Genomic DNA, 20,891 nt, shown 5'->3' on the forward strand with positions numbered 1-20,891 from the left:
TTTTTTTTTATTTTTTATTTTTTTTTAAGATGGAGTCTCGCTGTGTCGCCCAGGCTAGAGTGCGGTGGCGCCATCTCGGCTCACTGCAACCTCCGACTTCCTAACTGCAGACCTCTTTTAAAAATTCTTGGCTTGGCATGGTGGCTCAAGCCTGTAATCCCAGCACTTTGGGAGGCTGAGGTGGGCAGATCGCTTGAGCCCAGGAATTTGAGACCAGCCTGGGCATCATGGTGAAACCCCATCTCTACAAAACAACACAAAAAAAATTTAGCTGGGGATGGTGGCACGCTGCTGTAGTCCTAGCTACTTGGGAGGCAGAGGTGGGAGGATTACCTGAGCCCAGGAGGTCAAGGCTTCTGCGAACTGTGATTGTGCCACTGCACTCCACCTTGGGCAACAGAGTAAGACCCTATCTCAAAAAAATAAATAAATAAATAAAATAAAAATTCTTGGTCTCTTAATTGCTGAATTTTTTTTTTTTTTTTTTAAGTCGTACCTCACTTAAAACTTTGGAAAAAGTTTATTTTGTATCTCTTGGATTTTGCTTGTCTAAGTGTTTTTCTTCAGAGCTGTACTTTCTTTCTGGCCTGGCTCCAGTTATTCCCTAAGTGTACCTGTCACGGTTGCCTGTCAGCAGTGTTTATTTTTGGTTTTTGTCTGTGGCACCTATTGGACATTGTCACGATGGTAACCCCGGCTGCAGCAACTCAACTGATAAAATCAGAATCTGTTCTGGGTTGGTGATTCAGGGGCTTTGCTCAGGCAGCCCAGTGTTTGTGTTGGGGCTGTGGATAGAGCTTCACAGGAGAGCCAGATCCTCTACTCTCCAGCTGTAGCTTGATGCAGGCATTATCAGAGCTTTGCCTCTCCTGGAGTTTCTCATTGATCCATTTTCTGTAGAAATGGATATGATGAGTTCACACTTGCCTCTCAAGGGTATTAGGAGACAAATAAGAGTGTGTGCATAATGCTTTATGTTCTTTAGAAGAAAAATAGAAAGTGTTCCTATTTTACATCGTAACATTTAAAAAAATCATCTTGCTAGTGAATCTGAAAGAAAACTTCTCAAAATGAAGCTTTTAATTTCATACATTAGTAAAATATGGTTAGGTCTTTTCCATCACATGTTCTTTGCTCAATCTACTCTGCTCTGTTTAGGAAAAGCAGCTGACTCTCTCTCTCTCTCTCTTCAGTGTACCCACAGAATAGAGACAAGGAACTTTGAGTTAATGACAGATGTTTTTGTGATTGCTCGTGTCAGACCTGGGTGATTATAAACCTGGCATTTCATTGAATCACAGAATTGCAATGCTTTTGAAAATTAAACTCCAGAGATTTTTAGTTTAACCTCTCATTTTGCAGATGAGAAAACTCTCATGGTGGGTTGATGGTAGATCATAGACCAGAACCAAGGTCACCTCACCCCCACCCTGTTTTATGGCCTTATTGCAAATGAAGTCATGATTGGATGTTATTGAGTGACAAGTGAATCTATTTCCCTTGAGTCTTCTTCCTCTCATAGATTGTGAGTGGTCCTGCAGGCTGGTGCAGTCACTGTTGTGACCTGCCATCTTTGTCGTCACCCTGGGTACCTTTTGGAACACCACCTTAGCCAGTAGGTGTGTCATGTATGGCTCTAACTGGTCCCCAGGCTTAGATTCGTAGTGAGGCCTTGCCTGTGAGCTTGATATAAGTGCTGGAATTTGTGTTAAAAGCTCCATAATGTGTTCTTAGAAGTTGCTTAGGACAAAATGCAGGAAAACGTTTTATTATAGGAAACTTCCATAACAGAAAAGACTAATAGACTGCATTATTTTTGTATTTACATAATTTTTGAGTGTATAACACATTTATATGTTCAAAAGCACAAAATTGTATAATAGCACAAAAATCCCTGTCCTGCCTCTGTGTCTTTTCTGTCTTGTCCTGACCCCTCCCCAGCCAGCCCTAACCTAAGTCATCACATAACTGGTTTTGGGGATATTTCAACAGATATTTTTATGCATGTATAATCAAGTATGAACATGTATTGCTCTGTCCCCACCTTTAGCACAGATGGTGCATTCCACTTTTTAAGATGATCTTACTGCCCCTGCCCAGTGTCATTTTGGCTGCACCAGGGTGACTCCCATCTCTTTTTACCTCCATGTCCCCAAGTGCCTGAGGGGTGCCCAGGAAATTCTAGGTAGACCTTGCTTTCCCTGGTCATCTGGCTCAAGTGCCCCAAACCCACCATCCCTCACACCTGGGACTCCTGTTCTTTGCTTTTGCCCCCTTCAAACTATAGGCTGATTATTAAACCACCCTCTTCTTAATGGACATTTAGGTTGTTTCCAGTCTTTCCTGTTTAAACAATAAAACAATTAATGCCCTTTAATAAACTTCATTTTGCATGTATGCATGATTTCATATAGAAAAAATCCCATGAAGTGTAGTTGCTATATTGAAAGGTATATGTATTTCTAATTTCTTTCTTTTTTTTTTTTTTGAGACAGGGTTTTGTTCTGTTACCCATCATGGCCCACTGCAGCCTTGTCCTCCCTAGGCTTAAGCAATCTTCCCATATCAGTCTCCTGAGCAGCTGGGACTACAAGCATGTGCCACCATGCCCAGCTGATTTTTTGTATTTTGTAGAGATGGGGTTTTCCTTTGTTGCTTGTACTCCTGGGCACAAGCAGTCCATTTACCTTGGTCTCCCAAAGTGCTGGGATTACAGGCGTGAGCTACCGCACCCGGCCTGTATTTCTAATTTCTGTGTTGCTAAACTATCTTCCATGTGGGGTTATACTAACTTACATATCCATCAACAATGTACAAGAGCCCTTGGTTTTTCACAAATTTGCTGACAATAGTATGTTATCAAATTTTGGGGTTTCGTAAGTTGAATAGATGAAAAATAGTATCTATGTGTAGTGTGAATTTGTATTTCTCTTAGAGTGAGGTGGAGCATCTTTCTACATGTGCCTATCCTTTGAACTAGTTATATCTTTTGCCCATTTTCTGTTAGGTTGCTATACTTTTTCTTATTGATTTCTAGGAGTGCTGTATGTATTAGAGAGATCAGTCCTTTGTAGGTGATATGTATTGCAGATCTGTTGTCCCATTTTGTTATTAACCTTTTGAGTTGATTTATATTGATTCTCCTGTCTCAGCCTCCCAGGCAGCTGAGACCACAGGCACGAACTGCCATGCCCAATTAATTAAAAAATTTTTTTTTGTAGAAATGGAGTCTCCCTGTGTTGCTCAGGCTAGTCTTAAACTCTTAGGCTCAAGTAATCCCCCTGCCTCAGACTCCCAAAGTGCTGGAATTACAGGTATGAGCTGCCATGCCCAGCCTCACCTTACTAATTTTTATGTATTCAAGTTAATTGGTTCTTTGTTTTTTCATGGCTTCTGAAATTTGAATCAGGATTAGATAGGAGTAGATTGCATTTGGTAGAGTTTCTTTGGTCAGTTATTTGAACTCTTGCTGCCTTGTAATCCACCTTGATCTTTTTACCCCATTAGAATAGTTTTGTCTAAATTCTGCCAATGGTTTCTTTTTTCTTTTTTGTTTTTTTGAGACGGAGTCTCGCTCTGTCACCCAGGCTGGAGTGCAGTGGCGTGATCTTGGCTCACTGCAAGCTCCGCCCCCTGGGTTCCCGCCATTCTCCTGCCTCAGCCTCCCGAGTAGCTGGGAATACAGGCGCCTGCCACTACGCCCGGCTAATTTTTTGTATATTTAATAGAGACGGGGCTTCACCGTGTTAGCCAAGATGGCCTCGATCTCCTGACCTCATGATCCACCTGCCTTTGCCTCCCAAAGTGCTGGGATTATAGGCGTGAGCCACTGCACCCGGCCCTGCCAATGGTTTCTAATTTAATTGTTGTAGAAATGAAATGATTTGTTTTCTTCATAGAAGACTTCTAAGTGGCAATTTGGGCCCCGTCTCATTTGTTCATAACCAACAGCCTAACGTAGTATGAATTTTATCACTTTCAGTTGATCTTCCCATTGTATTTGATTAGATACAGGCATTCTAAAATGCAAATGTTTAAAAAATACAGATAGAACTTGAAATTGAACAAAATTAGATACAACTGAAGCTGAAAATGGACACTTGATTTTTAAAAATTGTAATAAAATGATCTAGATTGTATACACCATCTGTTACAAGTTGTATGTGAATAAGGATTTTGTGCCATGTTGGTTGTGAGTACTCTGGGTTTTAAACCAGTTTTTGCATCGAATATAACTTTAATTATGCTCAGTACACGTGGATGTGTTTTTTGGGTATATCCACACACAGTGTACTTGCATGTGTATCTTCATCTTATTTATTGTTTGGTAAGGGACACATTGCTCAGCTTCCTGGATATCTTCCTAGTCTTAGAGGGGCCTCAGTGGTAGAGTTCTTATCAGAACCTAAGGGTGATGACCTCTGGCCTGTGACATGGCATCTGCCTGAACATGAGTGTGCCATAAGATTGTATCTAAGGTGGTCTCAATCTCTTTTCTTCCTTCAGACTGCCTTGCTTGTCCTTTGCTGGCATCTGAGGACTTGTCCTGTGGAATGAGGCTAGAAAGAGGCGTCTCTGTATTTCCCCACTGTGCATCTACTTGTACCTCCAGTCTTTCCCTTTACCACCCATACATGGACATACGCTTCCAGTTCTCTGGACATATGTTTTCTGTCTTCACCACTAGGGTATATACCTATGGGTGGAATTGCTGGGTCATGTGGTACCTCTATAATTAACTTTTTGAGGAACTGTCAAAAAGTTTTCCAAAGTGGTTGTACCATTTTATATTTTACAGATCCACCAGAAATGTATGAGGGTGCATATTTCTCCCTATCCTCATCAACCCTTGTTATTGTCTATTTTGGTTTTGTTTTTTAATTGTAGCTATCCTACTGGGTATGAAGTAGGATGTCATTGTTTTGATTTGCATTTCCCTCATGACTAATAACATTGAGCATCTTTTTATGTCCTTATTTTCCACTTGTGTATCTTCTTTGGAGAAATGCCTATTCAAGTCCGTATGCATGTTTTAATTGGGTTGTTTGCCTTTTTATTGTGGAGTTGTAAGACTTCTTTACGTATTCTGGATTCTACACCCTTGTCAGATACATTATTTGTAGATATTTTCTCCCATCTTATGGGTTGTCTTCACTTTCTTCATACTACTCTTTGAAGCATAAAAGTTTTAAATTTTGATGAAGTCAATTTTTTTTTTTTTGCTTTGGCTGCTTGTGGTGTTATATCTAAAACCCATTGCCTAACCCAGGATCACAAATTTTAACTCTTGCATTTAGGTTTTTGATCCATTTTGAGTTTAAAAAATTTATTATATGCTATGAAATAGTTGTCCAACTTCATTTTGAATTATTAGACCAGTTTCATTCTTTTGCATGTGGATACTCAGTTCTCATGGTACAATTACTTGAAAATACTATTCTTTTCCCATTGAATTGTCTTGGTACTCTTGTCTAAAATCAATTGATCATAAATATATGAGTTTGTTACTAGACTTTATTTTGAGATGGAGTCTCGCTCTGTTGCCAGGCCGGAGTGCAGTGACACGATCTTGGCTCACTGCAACTTCTGCCTCCTGGGTTCAAGCAATTCTCCTGCCTCAGCCTCCCGAGTAGCTGGGACTACAGGCACGCACCACCATGCCCAGCTAACTTTTGTATTTTTAGTAGAAATATGGTTACCCCCTGTTGGCCAGGATAATATCGATCTCTTGACCTCATGATCTGCCTGTCTCGGCCTCCCAGAGTGCTGGGATTACAGGTGTGAGCCACCACGCCTGGCCTGTTACTAGACTTTTTTTTTTTTTTTTGAGACAGAGTGTTGCCCTGTCCCCCAGGCTGGAGTGCAGTGGCATGATCTCCACTCACTGCAAGCTCCACCTCCTGGGTTCACACCATTCTCCTGCCTCAGCCTCCCAAGTAGCTGGGACTACAGGCACCCGCCACCACACCCAGATAATTTTTTTTGTATTTTTAGTAGAGACAGGGTTTCACCATGTTAGCCAGGATGGTCTTGATCTTCTGACCTCCTGATCCGCCCACCTCAGCCTCCCAAAGTGCTGGGATTACAGGCGTGAGCTACTGTGCCTGGCTGTTTTTAGACTTTTAATTCTGTTCCATTGATCTGTATAGATGCCTGTCCTTATGCCAGTACCACACTGTTTTGATTACTATAGCTTTATAGTAAGTTCTGAAGATTTTATCCCTTGTTTTTGTTCTGTTCCTTCATTATTGACTTGGCTTTTTTGACAGTTTGATTATGACATCTAGGTGAGGCTGGCTCCCTTTTAGTTTATTTTACTTGGAATTCATTGAGCTTCTTGGGTGTAATTTTTTTCATGTCAAATTTGGAAAGTTTTTAGCCTTTATTCTTTCAAATATTCTTTCTTCTTTTCTCTTCTGTATGTTGGTATGCTTAATAGTGTCCCTCAGGTTCTGTGACTCTGTTTATTTTTCTTCACTGTTTTTTCCTCCTGTTTCTCAGTTTGGTTAATCTCAATGGACCTGTCTTCAAGTTTGCTTGTTCTTTCTTCTAAATGCTAAAAAGTGGCTCCTTTCATGAACTCTTACCTTTTCCCCCTTTTACTTTTGAACTCCAGAATTTGTATTTGATTCTTAAAAAAATAGTAATAATAATTTCAATCTCGCTATCAGTATCAATAGTGATACTGATATTTCTTGATATTCTCTACTTAAAAGACTTTATTCCCATACTTTCCTTTAGTAATTTTTGCATAGTTTTCTTAGCTCTTTGAGCATATTTAAAATAGCTGATTTAGAGACTGTTTTCTGCTAAGTTCTTCATATGTGGGCTTCCTCAGGGACAGATTTTATTGATTGCTTTCTTTTTTCTATGTATGGGCCATACTTTGTTGTTTCTTTGTAAGTCTCATTTTTTTTTTTTTTTTTGCTGTTATTGAAAAATGGATTTTTAAATAAAACAATGGGGTGACTCAGGAAATCAGATGCTCCTTTCTTCTCGTGGTTGCTATTGGTACGTGACACAGTTGTTCTTGTTTAATGACTTTTCTGAACTAATTCTGTAAAGTTTGTATTCTTTATTGTGTCTGACCAGTGAAATCTCTACTTGGTGAACTTAGTGGCCAAGTAATTATTGGATGGCGATTTCCTTAAACCCCTGGGATCAGTAAACACCTGTTTTTGTCGAGGGGCTTCATCTGCCTGTTGGAGCATACCTTCATCACTTAGCCTAACAGTTAAAAACTGCCTTAGCCTTTATTTCCTGCTGATGGAGCATACCTTCATCGCTTAGCCTAACAGTTAAAAACTGCCTTAGCCTTTATTTCCTGCTGATGTTGAGTCAAAGTCAGCCAGAGGTGAGAGCTTAAGGCCTTCTTAGGTTTTTCCTGAGCGTGCACTGAAGCTCTGTACATTCATGTGTCCTTCTAGATTCCTGGGAAAATGTCAAAGCTTTTCAAAGCCCCCACGGACATTTTATTTCCCACCTTTGCCTTTGGTTTGCCTCAGTTGTTATCTGCCACCTCAGGAGGCTGCAAAGTTAAAACACTTGCCTGTATTTTCAACAAACACTCCTGGGTTGGAAGGAAGGCTTTTCTGAGTTTAGCCAGAAACAGTCAGTCAGTCTTGCAAATGAGGTCTTCCAGGGAACCATCAGACAGGTCAAATGATGACAGTTCTTTGAGAATGAAGCTTTGAAAGAGCTCTAAGAGCACTGTTTTCTCCAGCGATGGATGCTACGCTGTACCAGGAATGCGGCCTGCTGAGAGCCTGGAGAGTGGCGATGGGTCTAGGCCAAATTAAAATATCACAGAGCTCACTGTTCTTACTGAGATGTGGTTGTTTTCCTTGAATTAATGCTCCCTGGGTTCCTGCAAACCTTTGGTTAGTTTCCAAAATCCATAAGAAGTTGATACTGACAATTTTTGCCAACTTTTTGGTTGCTTTTATGGAGGAGAGCTTTTTGGAGGCCTGTAGTAACCACCATTTTCACTGACATCCTTTGGATCAGGAATCTCTTAAATCGTTTTTGTTTTCCTGAAGGTTCTTGCTGCCCTTCTTTTTTATCTTGTTGTCAAAAATAGTATACTTTCATCATAACCTCAGAATTACCCAGATTCATTAATACTGTGTATTGTCTAGAAATCTCTTTCTGCCTGAACTCCGCTCTAGACTGGTTATTTCCTGTTCTGCTGTATAGCTACACTCCTGGTATTTTCTTCCTGCGTTTATAGATTAAATGCACTGTTTTTGGACTTGAGTTGGATATTCCTCTTTTTCAGTTTTCATCCTCATTTTGTTTTTCTCAAAGTGATATATAATGTAGAATTGTTGTATATCTTAAAATGCATTTATTTTAACTTTTCACTTATTTCTCAGTTTGGGTGTATGTAGAATTCTAGCTTAAAAATAATTTTCCCTTGTTAGGATTGAAAGGGATATCTTCTTACACTCAGTGTGTAATTGATTCTGGAAGTCTATTCCGTCTCTTTGTGAGTAAGCTTTTTCTCTTCCTTGGAACTTTCAGGACCTTTTTAAAAACACCCAGTGTCGTAAAATTTCATGAGTCTTTCATTCATTCTGCTTAGCTCTTGGTGGGACTTTTCAATCTGGAGGCATATTTTCCTTTGGCTCTGGAAAATTATCTTATTACTGTCATAATTTCTGGAATGCCAAATTGATTGCCTGAATTGATCTGTTTCTACCTTGATTTCTTTGACTTTATCTTCCAGCCTCTTTATTGAAGTTTAATTTTAGCTACTGTATTTTAAATTCTTGTGTTCTTTCTTTTTGGCCTAATTGTTCTATTTTCATATTTTATTCTGGTTATATGGATATAGTGTCTTCTCAGATCTCTGTGAAGACATGAAATAGAAATATTTTTGGATATCTTTTTTCCAAATTAGCTTTGCATTTTTTTTTTTTTTTACTTGTTTTCATCTGCCTGTTTTTTCTCATAAGATGCAGTCTTCAGTTCTCTAGTTTTTTTTTTTTGAGACAGAATTTCACTCCTGTTGCTCAGGCTGGAGTGCAATGGTGCAATCTCGGCTCACCGCAACCTCTGCCTCCCAGGTTCAAGCGATTCTCCTGCCTCAGCCTCCGGAGTAGCTGGGGTTACAGGCATGCAACACCACACCTGGCTAATTTTGTATTTTTAGTAGAGACGGGGTTTCTCCATGTTGGTCAGGCTGGTCTCGAACTCCCAACCTTAGGTGATCTGCCCGCCTCGGCCTCCTAAAGTGCTGGGATTACAGGTGTGAGCCACCATGCCTAGCCTTTTTTTTTTTTTAATACAAAATTATTTTTCTCCCATTCTCTTGAATGTGGGACCGTATTGATGGGTTTGTCTACTGTGTGTCTGAAACCTTCTCTTCCCACCACCACCGACAGCTAAGTGGATTGACCAGTCAGCTTTGCTTTATAGGACATGGGGTCTTGGCCATCCTAATGCTTGAGTGAGTAGGACTTCACTTGACACACAGGTGTCCACACTAGGTCCTCAGACTGCTGGTCAGTGTCTTTGGAGCAAGGTCCTCCATTCTTCTGTAGCAAACAGAGGGATTCCTGTCCCTTTCAATGGGGCGTCCAGGGCCACAGCAGTTCCCACATGTGCCCCTGGCCTTGCTCCTGCCCTGCATACCTGCCGACTCCCAACTGGAGCCTATGTAGCTGTGGCTTCTGGATGTCTCCTACCCTATAGGATTTGTCTCCTGTGCCCCTCCTCCTTTTGTCTTCTGCAGATTTGTTGACATCTCATCTGTTCCTGGCCTCCCTCTTCCCCCATTTTCACTCTCTGGGGTTTTTCTCTTCATGCCTATTATGCCTGCAGTTCACAAGAGGTCAGAGAGATGGCTGTCTGTTCCCAGTGTGACATCTTCACTTGGGACCTCTGGAAGCATTTCTTGTCTGATTTTCTCCCTTGATGATTTAGTTCATTCCCCTGGGTAGGCAGTGTGAGAAGCTTCCCCAAATTTGGAAATTATTATGTTATATAGAGCTGGGTGGGAGAATTATATTTGTTAAGTGAGCTTGTTCTTGTGAAGGCAGGACTGAGGAGCCTTGGGCCCTCTGTGTCATGTTTCCATTGCACACAAGTTCATGGTTAGACATGATTTGGCCCAACATGTGTCTGGATCATTTCAGGAGTGAGTGGATCTGTTGTTCCATTTGCTCACGTTCCTCATGGTGTTAGAAGGTAAGGAGTGAAGCTCAGTTGCCTATTGTTCAATAGGACTAGCCAAGTAAATACCCTTTTCCATGGTAAATTCCCCTATGAAAGGTCATGCAAGTGGAACTGCGGTCTCATGAGAGGATACTTCCTTGGAGTCTGCACGTGAACCTGGCAGAGCCACCCATGGCTAGCAGAATATCTTCGCTGTGTCCCCCAGTGGGCAGCCTTCTGCCACCTTCTCCCCTCACTGCATGGCTCAGAAACTGTCTTTCATTTAGAAACTATCTGATGGGCTGGATGTGGTGGCTCACATGTGTCATCCCAGCACTTTGGGAGGCTAAGGCAGTAGGATCACTTGGGGCCAGGAGTTTGAGACCAGCCTGGGCAACAGCAAGACCCCTGTCTCTACAAAAAATAAAAATAAAATTAGCCCAGGCATGGTGGCACATGCCTGTAGTCCCAGTTACTCGGGAGGCTGAGGTGGAGGGATTGCTTCAACCCAGGAGTTTGATGCAGCAGTGAGCTGGGATCACGCCACTGCACTCCAGCCTGGGCAATGCAGTGAGGCCGTGTCTGTTAAAGAAAAAGAAGAAAAACTGACAGCAGTGACTCCTGCACATCATTTCTCCCATTTCCATTTTTTATTTACGAATATTTAAACTACAGTTATGTTATGGTATTGTATTTCATTGGAAATACTAAACTCCAGTTTGGAAAATCTATCAGTTTGGGTTGTCTTTTTTTCCAATCATTTTATAAGCATTTAATGAGCCACCTACCAAATGACATGGAGAGTAGCTTCCAAATTATTTTTATTCCACATACCTATTAAAAAAAAGTTTTAAGTACTCGATCCCAGTGTCTTCCTAATGCATACATTATACAGATACAAAATGTAAATGGAAGTTCTGTTTTATTTCCTCTTCTAATTACTGACATGTGAACCTCCTGGGGTACGCATACCCTGCTTTGGAGACTGCTGGCTGGAATACATGATATGAAGTAAAAGGAACCCTACTCCCAGCAGCTGCCAGTCCAGTTCTGGAGACGGACAAGTGGTGGGGCAGGGATAGGTGTTCCTAGGGCAGTGGGGAAGGCCATGGGGCCAGTCTCTGCCTAGGACAGGCTCAGAGGGAGGAGGGTGAGCTGAGGCTTTTAGAGGCTTGGTTTTGTAAAGAACCAAGACAAAATGCAAAACCATGTGCGAGTGTTGGTGATATAATGGTGAGCATAGCTGCCTTCCAAAACCAAAGGAGTTGGTCTCATACTCTTGGATGAAGACCAGGCTATAGTCAACCAGGCAGTGCAGTGGCTCACGGAAGGAAGAGGCGGTGTTTGTCTCTTGTACAGCAGTCCTGGGGTGAGCAATTCAGGGTGTGCAGCCCCCTCAGCTTTCTTGGTTGCTGTGGTCCAGGGCTGGGCTCCTGCATCTCCCAGGTAGCCACAAGGGGAGGCAAGGGAGAAATACCACTTGTCTCCTCTGCTCACTTTTTGCTGTGACAATTGGTCTCCCTTAACTGGAGAAGGGAGAAGAAGATTGGGTCACAGCAGCTTCCACCACAGCACTTTACGTTACCAGTTATGCTGAGAAAGATTTTCTGGTGGATTTACCTAAATGAGCTGACATCTTCAGGTTGCTCTAGGTATAAATTAGGCTGGTATGGTTTTCTTCACTGAGATGCCTGGTGAGCCTGATGACAGCGCTGTAGTGTGCAGTCAGGTACCTTGGAAACCGTCACCACTCCCACTGTACAGCACACCAGTGGTCACCCTGATAGGAGAGATGATTTTCTTCTGCTGTGTCCCCAGGTCTCAGTGGCCCTTAGCAGCAGCTCCATTCGTGTGGCCATGCTAGAGGAAAATGGGGAGCGCGTCCTCATGGAAGGGAAGCTCACCCACAAGATCAACACTGAGAGTTCTCTCTGGAGTCTTGAGCCCGGGAAGTGCGTTTTGGTAAGTTTGGGCACCTATGTGTAGGGCTCCCAGGTGGACTTCAAACCTGCAGTGATGCCCCTTTTGACCAACAAGCCTGTTTACACTTAAGCAGTGAGGTTGTTAATTTCAGCTGCTGGGGCAGATGGGTTTTCCTGAGCATTTCTACACTGCTCAGAGATCGTCTCTGTGGACACTTGAGCTTTGGCCCTTTGAGGTCTTGGTCATTCCCAAGAGCTCCACTGTTCGTACATCTAAGGCAAAAACAAGTAAATTGAAAATGAAAAGGTAGGTTGAATTTTTACAGAATGCTACTCTGTAGGGTACAGAGTTAATAAATTCAGAGAATCAGGCTCATTGACCAACTGGCTCTCCTTACCCAGCTGCTGGTTAGGCATAGCTAAGAGTTCAGGACAGTGAGATTAAGGTGTGAATCCAAATGAACAGCTCACGTTACCAGTTAGCAGACTCGCTCACAAATTGGGCTGCACGCCTGGGCCAGATCTGTTGGTGGCTCAGCTCCTTCTCCCCTGTGAAAGCTTTGAACCTTGTCAGTGGTGGCTCTGTGCTGGTGCCCAAGTGGAGGTTACCTACAGATAAATTGAGGCACAACATGTTCTGAACTAACTTGTTTCCTTTTTTCCTCCTACTGGAGTGTTTACAGGGCATGGTAAAAGGAATAAAGGTGAAAAGAAAAATATAATGTCTGGACAAAAGTCTTTAGAATTTTATACAGATATATTCTTCATATGTGCAAAGTATGCAATAAAGGTATCTGTTTTGGTTTCTATAAGACATGCTTGGCGGGCTTCTGCCTGGGCTTCCCTGGCCAGTGCTGACTGGCAGGGACAAACTATCTCTCGGGCCCACAGTGACTCTGTCCTGGCTGTCCTCATGCTCGGAGGGACATGCGGGCCAGGTACGGAAAGGAGGGTATTCTGTCAGTGCTGCAGGAACCTGGACCAACCTTAACTCTGGTCTTGATACCAAGCCTGGACAATGGAGCTCACTCTGGCTACACAGAGGTGGGGCCAACCTGGGCACAGACAACATGCTCCTTGGTGCTGCCATGGCCTCAACTGCTCACTCTCCTAGTGAGTGTTTCATCCTAAGCAGGGCCTCCTATTTAGGCCCTACGTGAGGCCCTATGTGTGATGTGTAGAGTTTCCAGCAATGGGGCTTGGACTGGCCCATCCCAGTTCTGACTCTCCTGGCCACCCAGGGCCTACCTCTGCTGATGGCCAGTGGTAGATGGCAGTGGTTCTTGTTCTAAATCTCACCCTGTATGCTCCCCTGCCCGTGGCATTCAGCAGCCAAAGACCAGAGAAGTGCTCTTCTCCTGCCTGCAAATACTGTGATGATCACCCCATCACCCAGCAGTTCAGTTCCTCATCCTCTGACCCCAGACATATAAAGCCTGTGCATTATTACACAGCCTGGAGCCTTTTCTCAAGCTATGGGCTCCTGTGACTACTACCAGTTCCTTTCCTTTATGTCATACTTGACTTTGCAGATGCCATTATGTCCTCTCCCTCACTTGAGCTTCACGTGGTTGTGGAGGTATGAGAGCATGAGTGATGCACTAGTAGTACTGGGGCCGGCTAGCTTGCCCTCTGAAGGTGCAGCCCCGGTCGCCTGGATTGCACTAGTGAGCCCGTGATCCTGGGGTTGCCATCTCCATGGACTGAGAGGTCTTGACGGCCCTGCCTTAAAACACTGGCCTTGACTGTCCTGCCTTCCGTTGGGTGAACTCAGTGCAGAGCATGGAGCAGGTCACGATGCTCTCAAGTTGGTTCCCTCTGAGCGAGGAGCTCTTGGTGAGCCTTCCCCATGTGGTCCGGTTGCACTTTTTAAATACTTCATGCAGAAGCCCAAAGCCTTAGTCACTGGTCTCTGAGCCCATAGCCACCGTATTTGGAATCTGTTGGGATTACAATCAGGGTACCAATGATTCCTTTTACTTTACACTATTTGCATAAATATGTGATTATTAATACATAGCTCAACTCTTAAGGGTTTTGTTGACAGAAGTGACTCTAACTTCTTTGTGGATATTTCAAAGCCATGTTTCTTTTTTGTGTGTGTTTTGTACACTTGTATGTATAATACAAGTGGAATAGGGATGTGACTAGTGGCCAAAACATTAACTTCTTTTAATAATGGCCGCCATTCAATGAACACAGTCTTTGGGCCAGGCTCTTTGTGAGGTGCCTTACAATCTGTTTAATTCTCTGCAAACTTATTTTACAAATTGGGACATTGAGGCTATGAGAAGGTAAGTAGCTTGCGAAGGGGGTAGAGCTAGACCTCAAACCCATGCCTGCCTTGTCCCAGAAGGCTTCTTCCAGTGCTGTGAGAAACGGGAGTCCCTGGAGAAGGCTCAGACCTGTCGGGGCTGGGAAGCATTGCTCCGTTTCAGCTGAAAGGCTCTGTGGAGCAGAACATGAGGAGGGAGGAGTGTGGGTCCCCATTGTGGGTTTCAGAGTCTTCCCTGTGTTAGGTAAATGTGTGAGATGCAGCCACCAGGCAGGAGGTTGAGGGAGCTGTGCCTTAAGAGGATAGCTGGATGTTCAACTTTCATGCCAGGGCCCCCGGGGCCATAGCACAACCCCGGCAGGCCTGTCTCCACCTGTGTGTTCTGCTTGAGTCCAGGCTTCATTTGTGCCCTGGCTGCCTTTAGTTTTTGTAGTTAGCTTTCATCAAACACCTGCTACTCAAAGAGCTTATAGAAATTCAGCAGAACCATTGCAGACTGAGGGGCACCTGTCACTGCCCGTGAACACGGCTCCTAAATATTCTCTGCTAAAAATCCCTCTACAATTGAAACACTGCATGAGTTCTTTCCCATGGTTCCTTAAAGTGCCATCGATAGATGGCATTGCGTTCCTCATGTACCTTCACCTGTGAGAAATCAAGTACCTGAATAAAGAGGAGTTATGGAGAGCATTTAAACTCTTCCCATAGTGGTCCTGTGCAGGGCTCTGCCTGCCTCCACCTCTTTCTGGACCACGTAGCCTCTACTGCAGTAAACGCAGAGTATATCACAGAAACTTTGCTGTTTACAGGAGCTAAGGCGTTTGTTGTCTTCTTGATTTAATTATTTATTTATGTGTGACCTTTTAGGCCCACATTGTTTCCTCTGATTACATATCTGAGATAATATTGTGAATTAATGAGCCGATTGCTTTGATTCACGAAGATCCTGTTTGCTTCCCGCTTGCTGCATCATGTCTGCTATGTGGAGTTGGCACACTGCTTTGAGCGTGTGGATGCAGAGAGGGACTGCATATGAATCAGAGGGGCTGGCTTCGGGTTGCGGCTCCCTGTCAAGCAGCTGCCTGGTTTTGGGTCATCTCTTTAGCCTTGCTGTACTTCCATTTCTCACCTTTCAAACAAGGTTGAGCACTGTAGTCTCATTGATCTCCAATGTTTGTTGGTTTCTTATCATTAAGTACCCAACCCTGTGCAGGCACTGGGAATGGCTAAAGAAAGTGAGTTGAGGGCTTTGCTCTAAAGGATTGGAGATATCCTGTGAATGTGGCCTTATTTGGGAAAAGGGTCTTTGTAGATATGATTAAGTTAAGGATCTCTCAAGGTGGAATCATCCTGGATTATCCAGTGACACCTGTCTTTATAAGAAACAGGAGAAGACAGAGATAGACACAAAGAAGGCCATGAGAAGATAGGGCAGAGACGAATGATATAACCACCAAGCCCAGGAACACCTGGAGCCACCAGAAGCTGGAAATGGCAGGAAGGATCCTCCACTAGAGTCTCTGCAGGAGCATGGCCCTACTGACACCTTGATTTCAGAGTTCTGGCCCATGGGGCTGGGAGATAATAAATTTGTATTGCCTTAAATCGCCTGGTCTGTTGTTCCCTGTTAGGGCAGCCCCAGACACCAGTGCAGGTCTTCCATCACAGCACTGCTGTGAGGCCGCATGAGAATGAGAAGGATGCAAAGGGATGGCGTCCGGAGCTGCGCTGCTGCCACCACCCCCAGCTCCTAGGTTAGAGATTCTGACCTTCTGACCTCCCGGCAGCCCAGTGCAGACATGGCCTTCGCTTCCCAGCTGCCTTCCACATAACCTGCTCCTCCCTGTGCCGTGGATCCCACATCAGCCAGCCAGGGCAGGCAGGGGTGGCTGCTAAAACCGTATGACAGTTCTTGCCTCCCTCCCTCCCTCCCACACTTCAGAATGTTAAATGAGACTTCTTGACTCAGGCAAGCTCCTTTCTTGGTTACGAAGATGTAAAATCAGCCGTGGCAACGGCACCAGCTCTTTTTTCCGATAGCTCGTTCAGTCCCCAAAGCTAGGCAGTTGGCATGCGCACCGTCCTCCTTTCTTCCTGCAGTCGGGGGAGCTGACAGGCTGTCCTCCATGCTGCCGTGGGTGGCTGCTCTGCTGCGGGGGCTCTTGGACATGGCTGTGCTTGAGATGGTCGTTGTAGCTGTATGTGAGGTGAATGCCGTTCCATATACACGTCTTCACGTATTGACGTGGTGCACACACAAGTCATTTAAAATCAGTGAAATTGCTCTGGAGTATTCTTTGAGGAGTTAGACCTTGAAGCTCAGGCTTTAAAACTCATCATAATATATTTGTTTATGATTTTTGAACCCTGTGAGTGTTTTTGTGCAAGCTGTATCCACCTCCTCCCCCCAATTTAGATTATTTCTCAAAAGTGGAATTCTAGTGTAATTGCAGCCTCTGAGCTGTTGCTGTGGTTCTCCCTGGTGGATGAGTTGTTTCTGGAGTGTCGCCGATGACATTAGCCCTGTATCCCCACATCCCCACCAACAGTGGGGCTTTTCATCTTCGCTTATCTTTGCTAGTTTACCCAGATACTTCCAGTGTCACTTAGAACAATTGTGAGGATAAAACGAAGATGGGTGGTTTATTGTCTACTTGTCCTCATTGGCGAGCCACTTTCCTGAGTCCCCAAAACCTTTCCTGGCTCATTGAGGCCATCCCATGGATTACTTAACATATTTCTTCATAAACTCAGAGTGGGAACTACAGATTAAATTACCTTAGCATTTTGGCAAGAGCCCAGAGCCTGGAAATTAGTATGTGAATGTAATGTGAGCCCTTAAGCCTTCAGTGCAAGTGATGTCTCTAGGGAGAGCCCTCAGTGTTTTTCAGGGGAAATCAGAATCCTTCATCAGTTCCAGTAGGGAAGAGCTGAAGCTTACAGATTTAACAGAAGACGGTAGCCCAAGGAAACCTCTTCCAGTGTGAGTGGAAGGAAAGTACTGAGCAGAGCCGGCTAATGGTGCTTCTTGGTGGCACCATGGACAGGGTGCTGGGCACCCTCGTTTCACGGGGTTGGAGGAGAGGAAGGGAACACAGCTCGGCATTGCTTTGTCGGCCCCATCCCTGGAATACATGGGCCTTCCAGCCACACTCAGACCACAGCTGGGTCCTATCTGGCCTATATAGTGTCTTAATTTTGTTTCTAATTTTCAAGCTTAAAAAAATATTTGACAGCATTGAAAATCAGGAGATTGCCCATAGCAGTGCTGACTTGTGGCATGTCCTGAGAAGCCGGATCTGCTCCAGTGTGGCCCACATTCCCCCAGCAGCAGGTGCTGAGCAGGTGCCCTGGACCTCTGCCACGCTGTCGTCTCACCCCGTTATCTGCCCTCGTTCCGAGGTGCCTTCCCGGAAGGAACGTCCCACAACATTCCCATAAGTCTCATTGGCCCAGTCTCGATCACGCGGGCAGCTGTGAGGAGTAAAGTCGTCCTCGCTGGGCACATTGCTTCCCTGAATAGAAATGAGGTTCCGTTACTAAGGAAGGAAAGGGATATAAATGCTGGTGAGTCATCAGCGCAGATTGGGGGATGCTGAGGTAAGTTTATTCATGTTGAGGTGGAAGTTTCTGTGAGGACATTTTGGGAACACTGTTCAGCCTGCAGTCTGGGGTCCCTCAGAATAATGGACTGATTAGAGGTCTGGGACTGGGTAGATAAAAGAGGAACCTGGAGCATTTTGTTGTGCTGGAAGATGAGAACGTGCCAGGGAAATGATGGAGCACTATCAAAGTCAAGCAACCTCCACTAACCTTGTCTGGGATCGTTTCACACCAACATAATTAAGCATGGTAATGAGTTATAAGCCATCGAGAGACCAGAGAGGCCAGGAATCCAGGGGTCAGTACTGACAGCAATAGATAGATAATTTCATTGCAGAAGAGAAGGTGCTTGCTTCAGTAAGACGCATAAGCCACCAGTCAGTGTGGAGGGACTAGGGCAAGAAAGTCAGCATTTCCCAGCCTTCGTGGGAGAGATGGGACCGGCAGATGCTACGCGGGGCAGGGTGGAGCAGGGATGCAGGGGTTCTGGAGAGGAGAGTTTGCAAGTCAATAACTACAGTGGAGAAGTCAGACCTCCCTTTGGCCAGGTAACCTGAGTGAACACCCCACCCACTGAGGGCTGTGGATGTTGTGTCCCTGCAGGTGGAACATGTGTGTGTCCAGCTGCGTGTGCACACATGAGTTAATCAGGAGATGTCAGGGGAGGAAAAAGGCGTGGAAATGTCCCAGATTAAAGAGGACAGGACCCCCAAGATGCAGGAGGGACTCTGGACTGGACCCGACCCTGTTCCGTAAATCATCATAAGTTATTTCCTTATCCTTAGGAAATAACTCAGGACAAAGGGCCAAGATGAATGCAACCTATTCTTCAATGGTTCAGAGAAAATATTATGTTATTATATATTATACATACAGCATACATATAGAGTGAGAGAGCTGTGTACAGACACACAGCTGCTGAACACTTGTATGGGTATCTGTACTTGTCTTATTCTAGTAACTTTAAGCTTAAAATTCTTTACAAATAAAATGTTAAAAAAAATGAGAAGGCTAATAAGCCCATGAGAAGCTCAACGTCATGAGTCATTAGGGGAATGCAAGGCAAAACCATGATGAGATGCCCCTAGACACCTCTTAGAAGAGCTGCTAAGAAGGCAGACAGCACCAAGCGCTAAATGAGACGGGGCACCTGGTGCTCTTCTGTGCTACTGGTAGGGATGCAGCGGAGTGGTCAGTCTGGACAGTAGCTGACATCACGTGACCCAACACACGCATTCCTGGCTACTTACCAAGGAGAATAGAAAGCAGGCAGATCTCTACAGCAGCTCTCTACCTGATTGCAAAACACTGGAAATACCCACATGTCCACAAACAAGTGTGTGGTCTGCCTGTGCCATGAAGGCACAGTGTGGCTGAGCGTCGGAGTCCCCACACTCAAAGGAGGCAGCAGATACAGGGGTGCACACTGTGTGATTCCACACATGTGACATTTTGGACACGGACATGCTGGATGGCAAAACGAGCATCGGGCTGAGAGGACTGCTGAGAAGGGGAACAGGGCTGCTGGGATGTGGGTTGATTGTAGCAGTAGCTCATGGAGATGTGAGCTCAAAAGAGTGATTTTTACTATGTGCATACTATACCTCCACAAACTTGACTTTAAAAAAATAAAATATTCACAGAAAAAAACAAAAACAAATGTAAAACCATCAGACTACTTTATCAGAGGTGTTATTTTTAGATAGAGGCCTTTGAACTCCATCCTGGGAACATTGTACCCATGTCCTCCTAGAACTGCATCTTGCACTGGGTGTCAGAAGACAGCCCTGCAAGACTTGTATGCTCTGTACCATTCAGTGGTTTTGAAGATTAACTACCAGAAGTCATATCTGAGGCCTCCCAGAAGCATTACTCTACGGAAAGTAGTTAAATGTGGACAGTGACAGCAGAAACATTTACACATTAAACTAGTTTATAGAACATGAGAATGTTCAGAGCATAAAGAAGCTTGTCAGCTCAATGACTTAAGAGGCGTGGGCCATTAAAAAAAAAGGTCTGGAGTTTGGGAAGGAGAAAGGAATGGGGATCTGCAGCTCAGAGTAAGAGATGGAATTCTGTAAAGGAACAGTGTGGAGAGGGACTCCAGGCAAGTCAAGAACGATGTTAGAATGCCCTTGTTTAGAATAATTATCATGTTAATAATATTGTTCATATTGTTTTTACTAATATGCTCATCCTTAGAAGATATTCTGAGGGTACTAAATAAATAAATAATTAAAATTTTGCAACTGAGACCTTGGTCTTCCAGAGCCTTTACAAGAACCTTTATAGACAACACCTCAGGTCCTGTTTGCTGCCTCAGCATGGAGGGCAGCCCACTTGGTTACAGTGATGACAGATGGAAACTTGGCTGGAGCAGGTCTGGAAGGCAGAGGAGGCAGGTCTGTGTGTATACAGTCAGGACAAAGGACCAGTGGTGCTAGCCACACCTGTGGGATGGCTGTAATTAAAAAAAAAAAAAAAAAAAAACCACACACACACAAAAAACAGAAGATAACAAGTGTTGGTGAGGGTATGGAGAAACTGGAGCCATTGTATGCCGCTGGTGGGAATGTAAAGTGGTGCAGCTGCTCTGGAAAATAGTATGGTAGTTCCTCAAAAAGTTAACTGTAGAATTACCATATGACCCAGCACTTCTGGATAAATATGCAGAAGAATTGAAAACAAGGACTCAAACAGATGTATGTACATCAGTGTTCATAGCAGCATTATTCACAACAGCCAAAAAGTGGGGGCACCCAAAATGTCCATCAGTTGATGAATAGATAAACAAAATGTGGTTTATCCATACAGTGGAGTATTACTCAGCCTTAAAAAGGAATGGAGTTCTGATTCATGCTACAACATAGATGAACATTGAGGAGGACATTATGCCAAGTGAAATAAGCCAGACAAAAACAAACAGATAACTG

At 44.1% G+C, this 20,891-nt stretch overlaps 2 protein-coding genes across 3 annotated transcripts in view; one reads left to right on the forward strand and one right to left on the reverse strand.

Moving 5' to 3' along the window:
- Nucleotides 1-20,891, reverse strand: part of OGDH (oxoglutarate dehydrogenase) — a 481,583-nt gene that overhangs the window by 288,480 nt on the left and 172,212 nt on the right. The window lies entirely within an intron of this gene.
- The window catches only part of NUDCD3 (NudC domain containing 3), a 106,692-nt gene that overhangs the window by 73,844 nt on the left and 11,957 nt on the right, over nucleotides 1-20,891 (forward strand). For both annotated transcript variants that reach the window (XM_054494732.2, XM_063667351.1), the window contains exon 4: nucleotides 11,977-12,120. In XM_054494732.2, coding sequence (XP_054350707.1) covers nucleotides 11,977-12,120 — 144 coding nt within the window. The remainder of the gene's footprint in view (nucleotides 1-11,976; nucleotides 12,121-20,891) is intronic.

Source organism: Pongo pygmaeus, chromosome 6 (genome assembly GCF_028885625.2).
Source record: "Pongo pygmaeus isolate AG05252 chromosome 6, NHGRI_mPonPyg2-v2.0_pri, whole genome shotgun sequence".
Taxonomy (NCBI): Eukaryota; Metazoa; Chordata; class Mammalia; order Primates; family Hominidae; genus Pongo; species Pongo pygmaeus.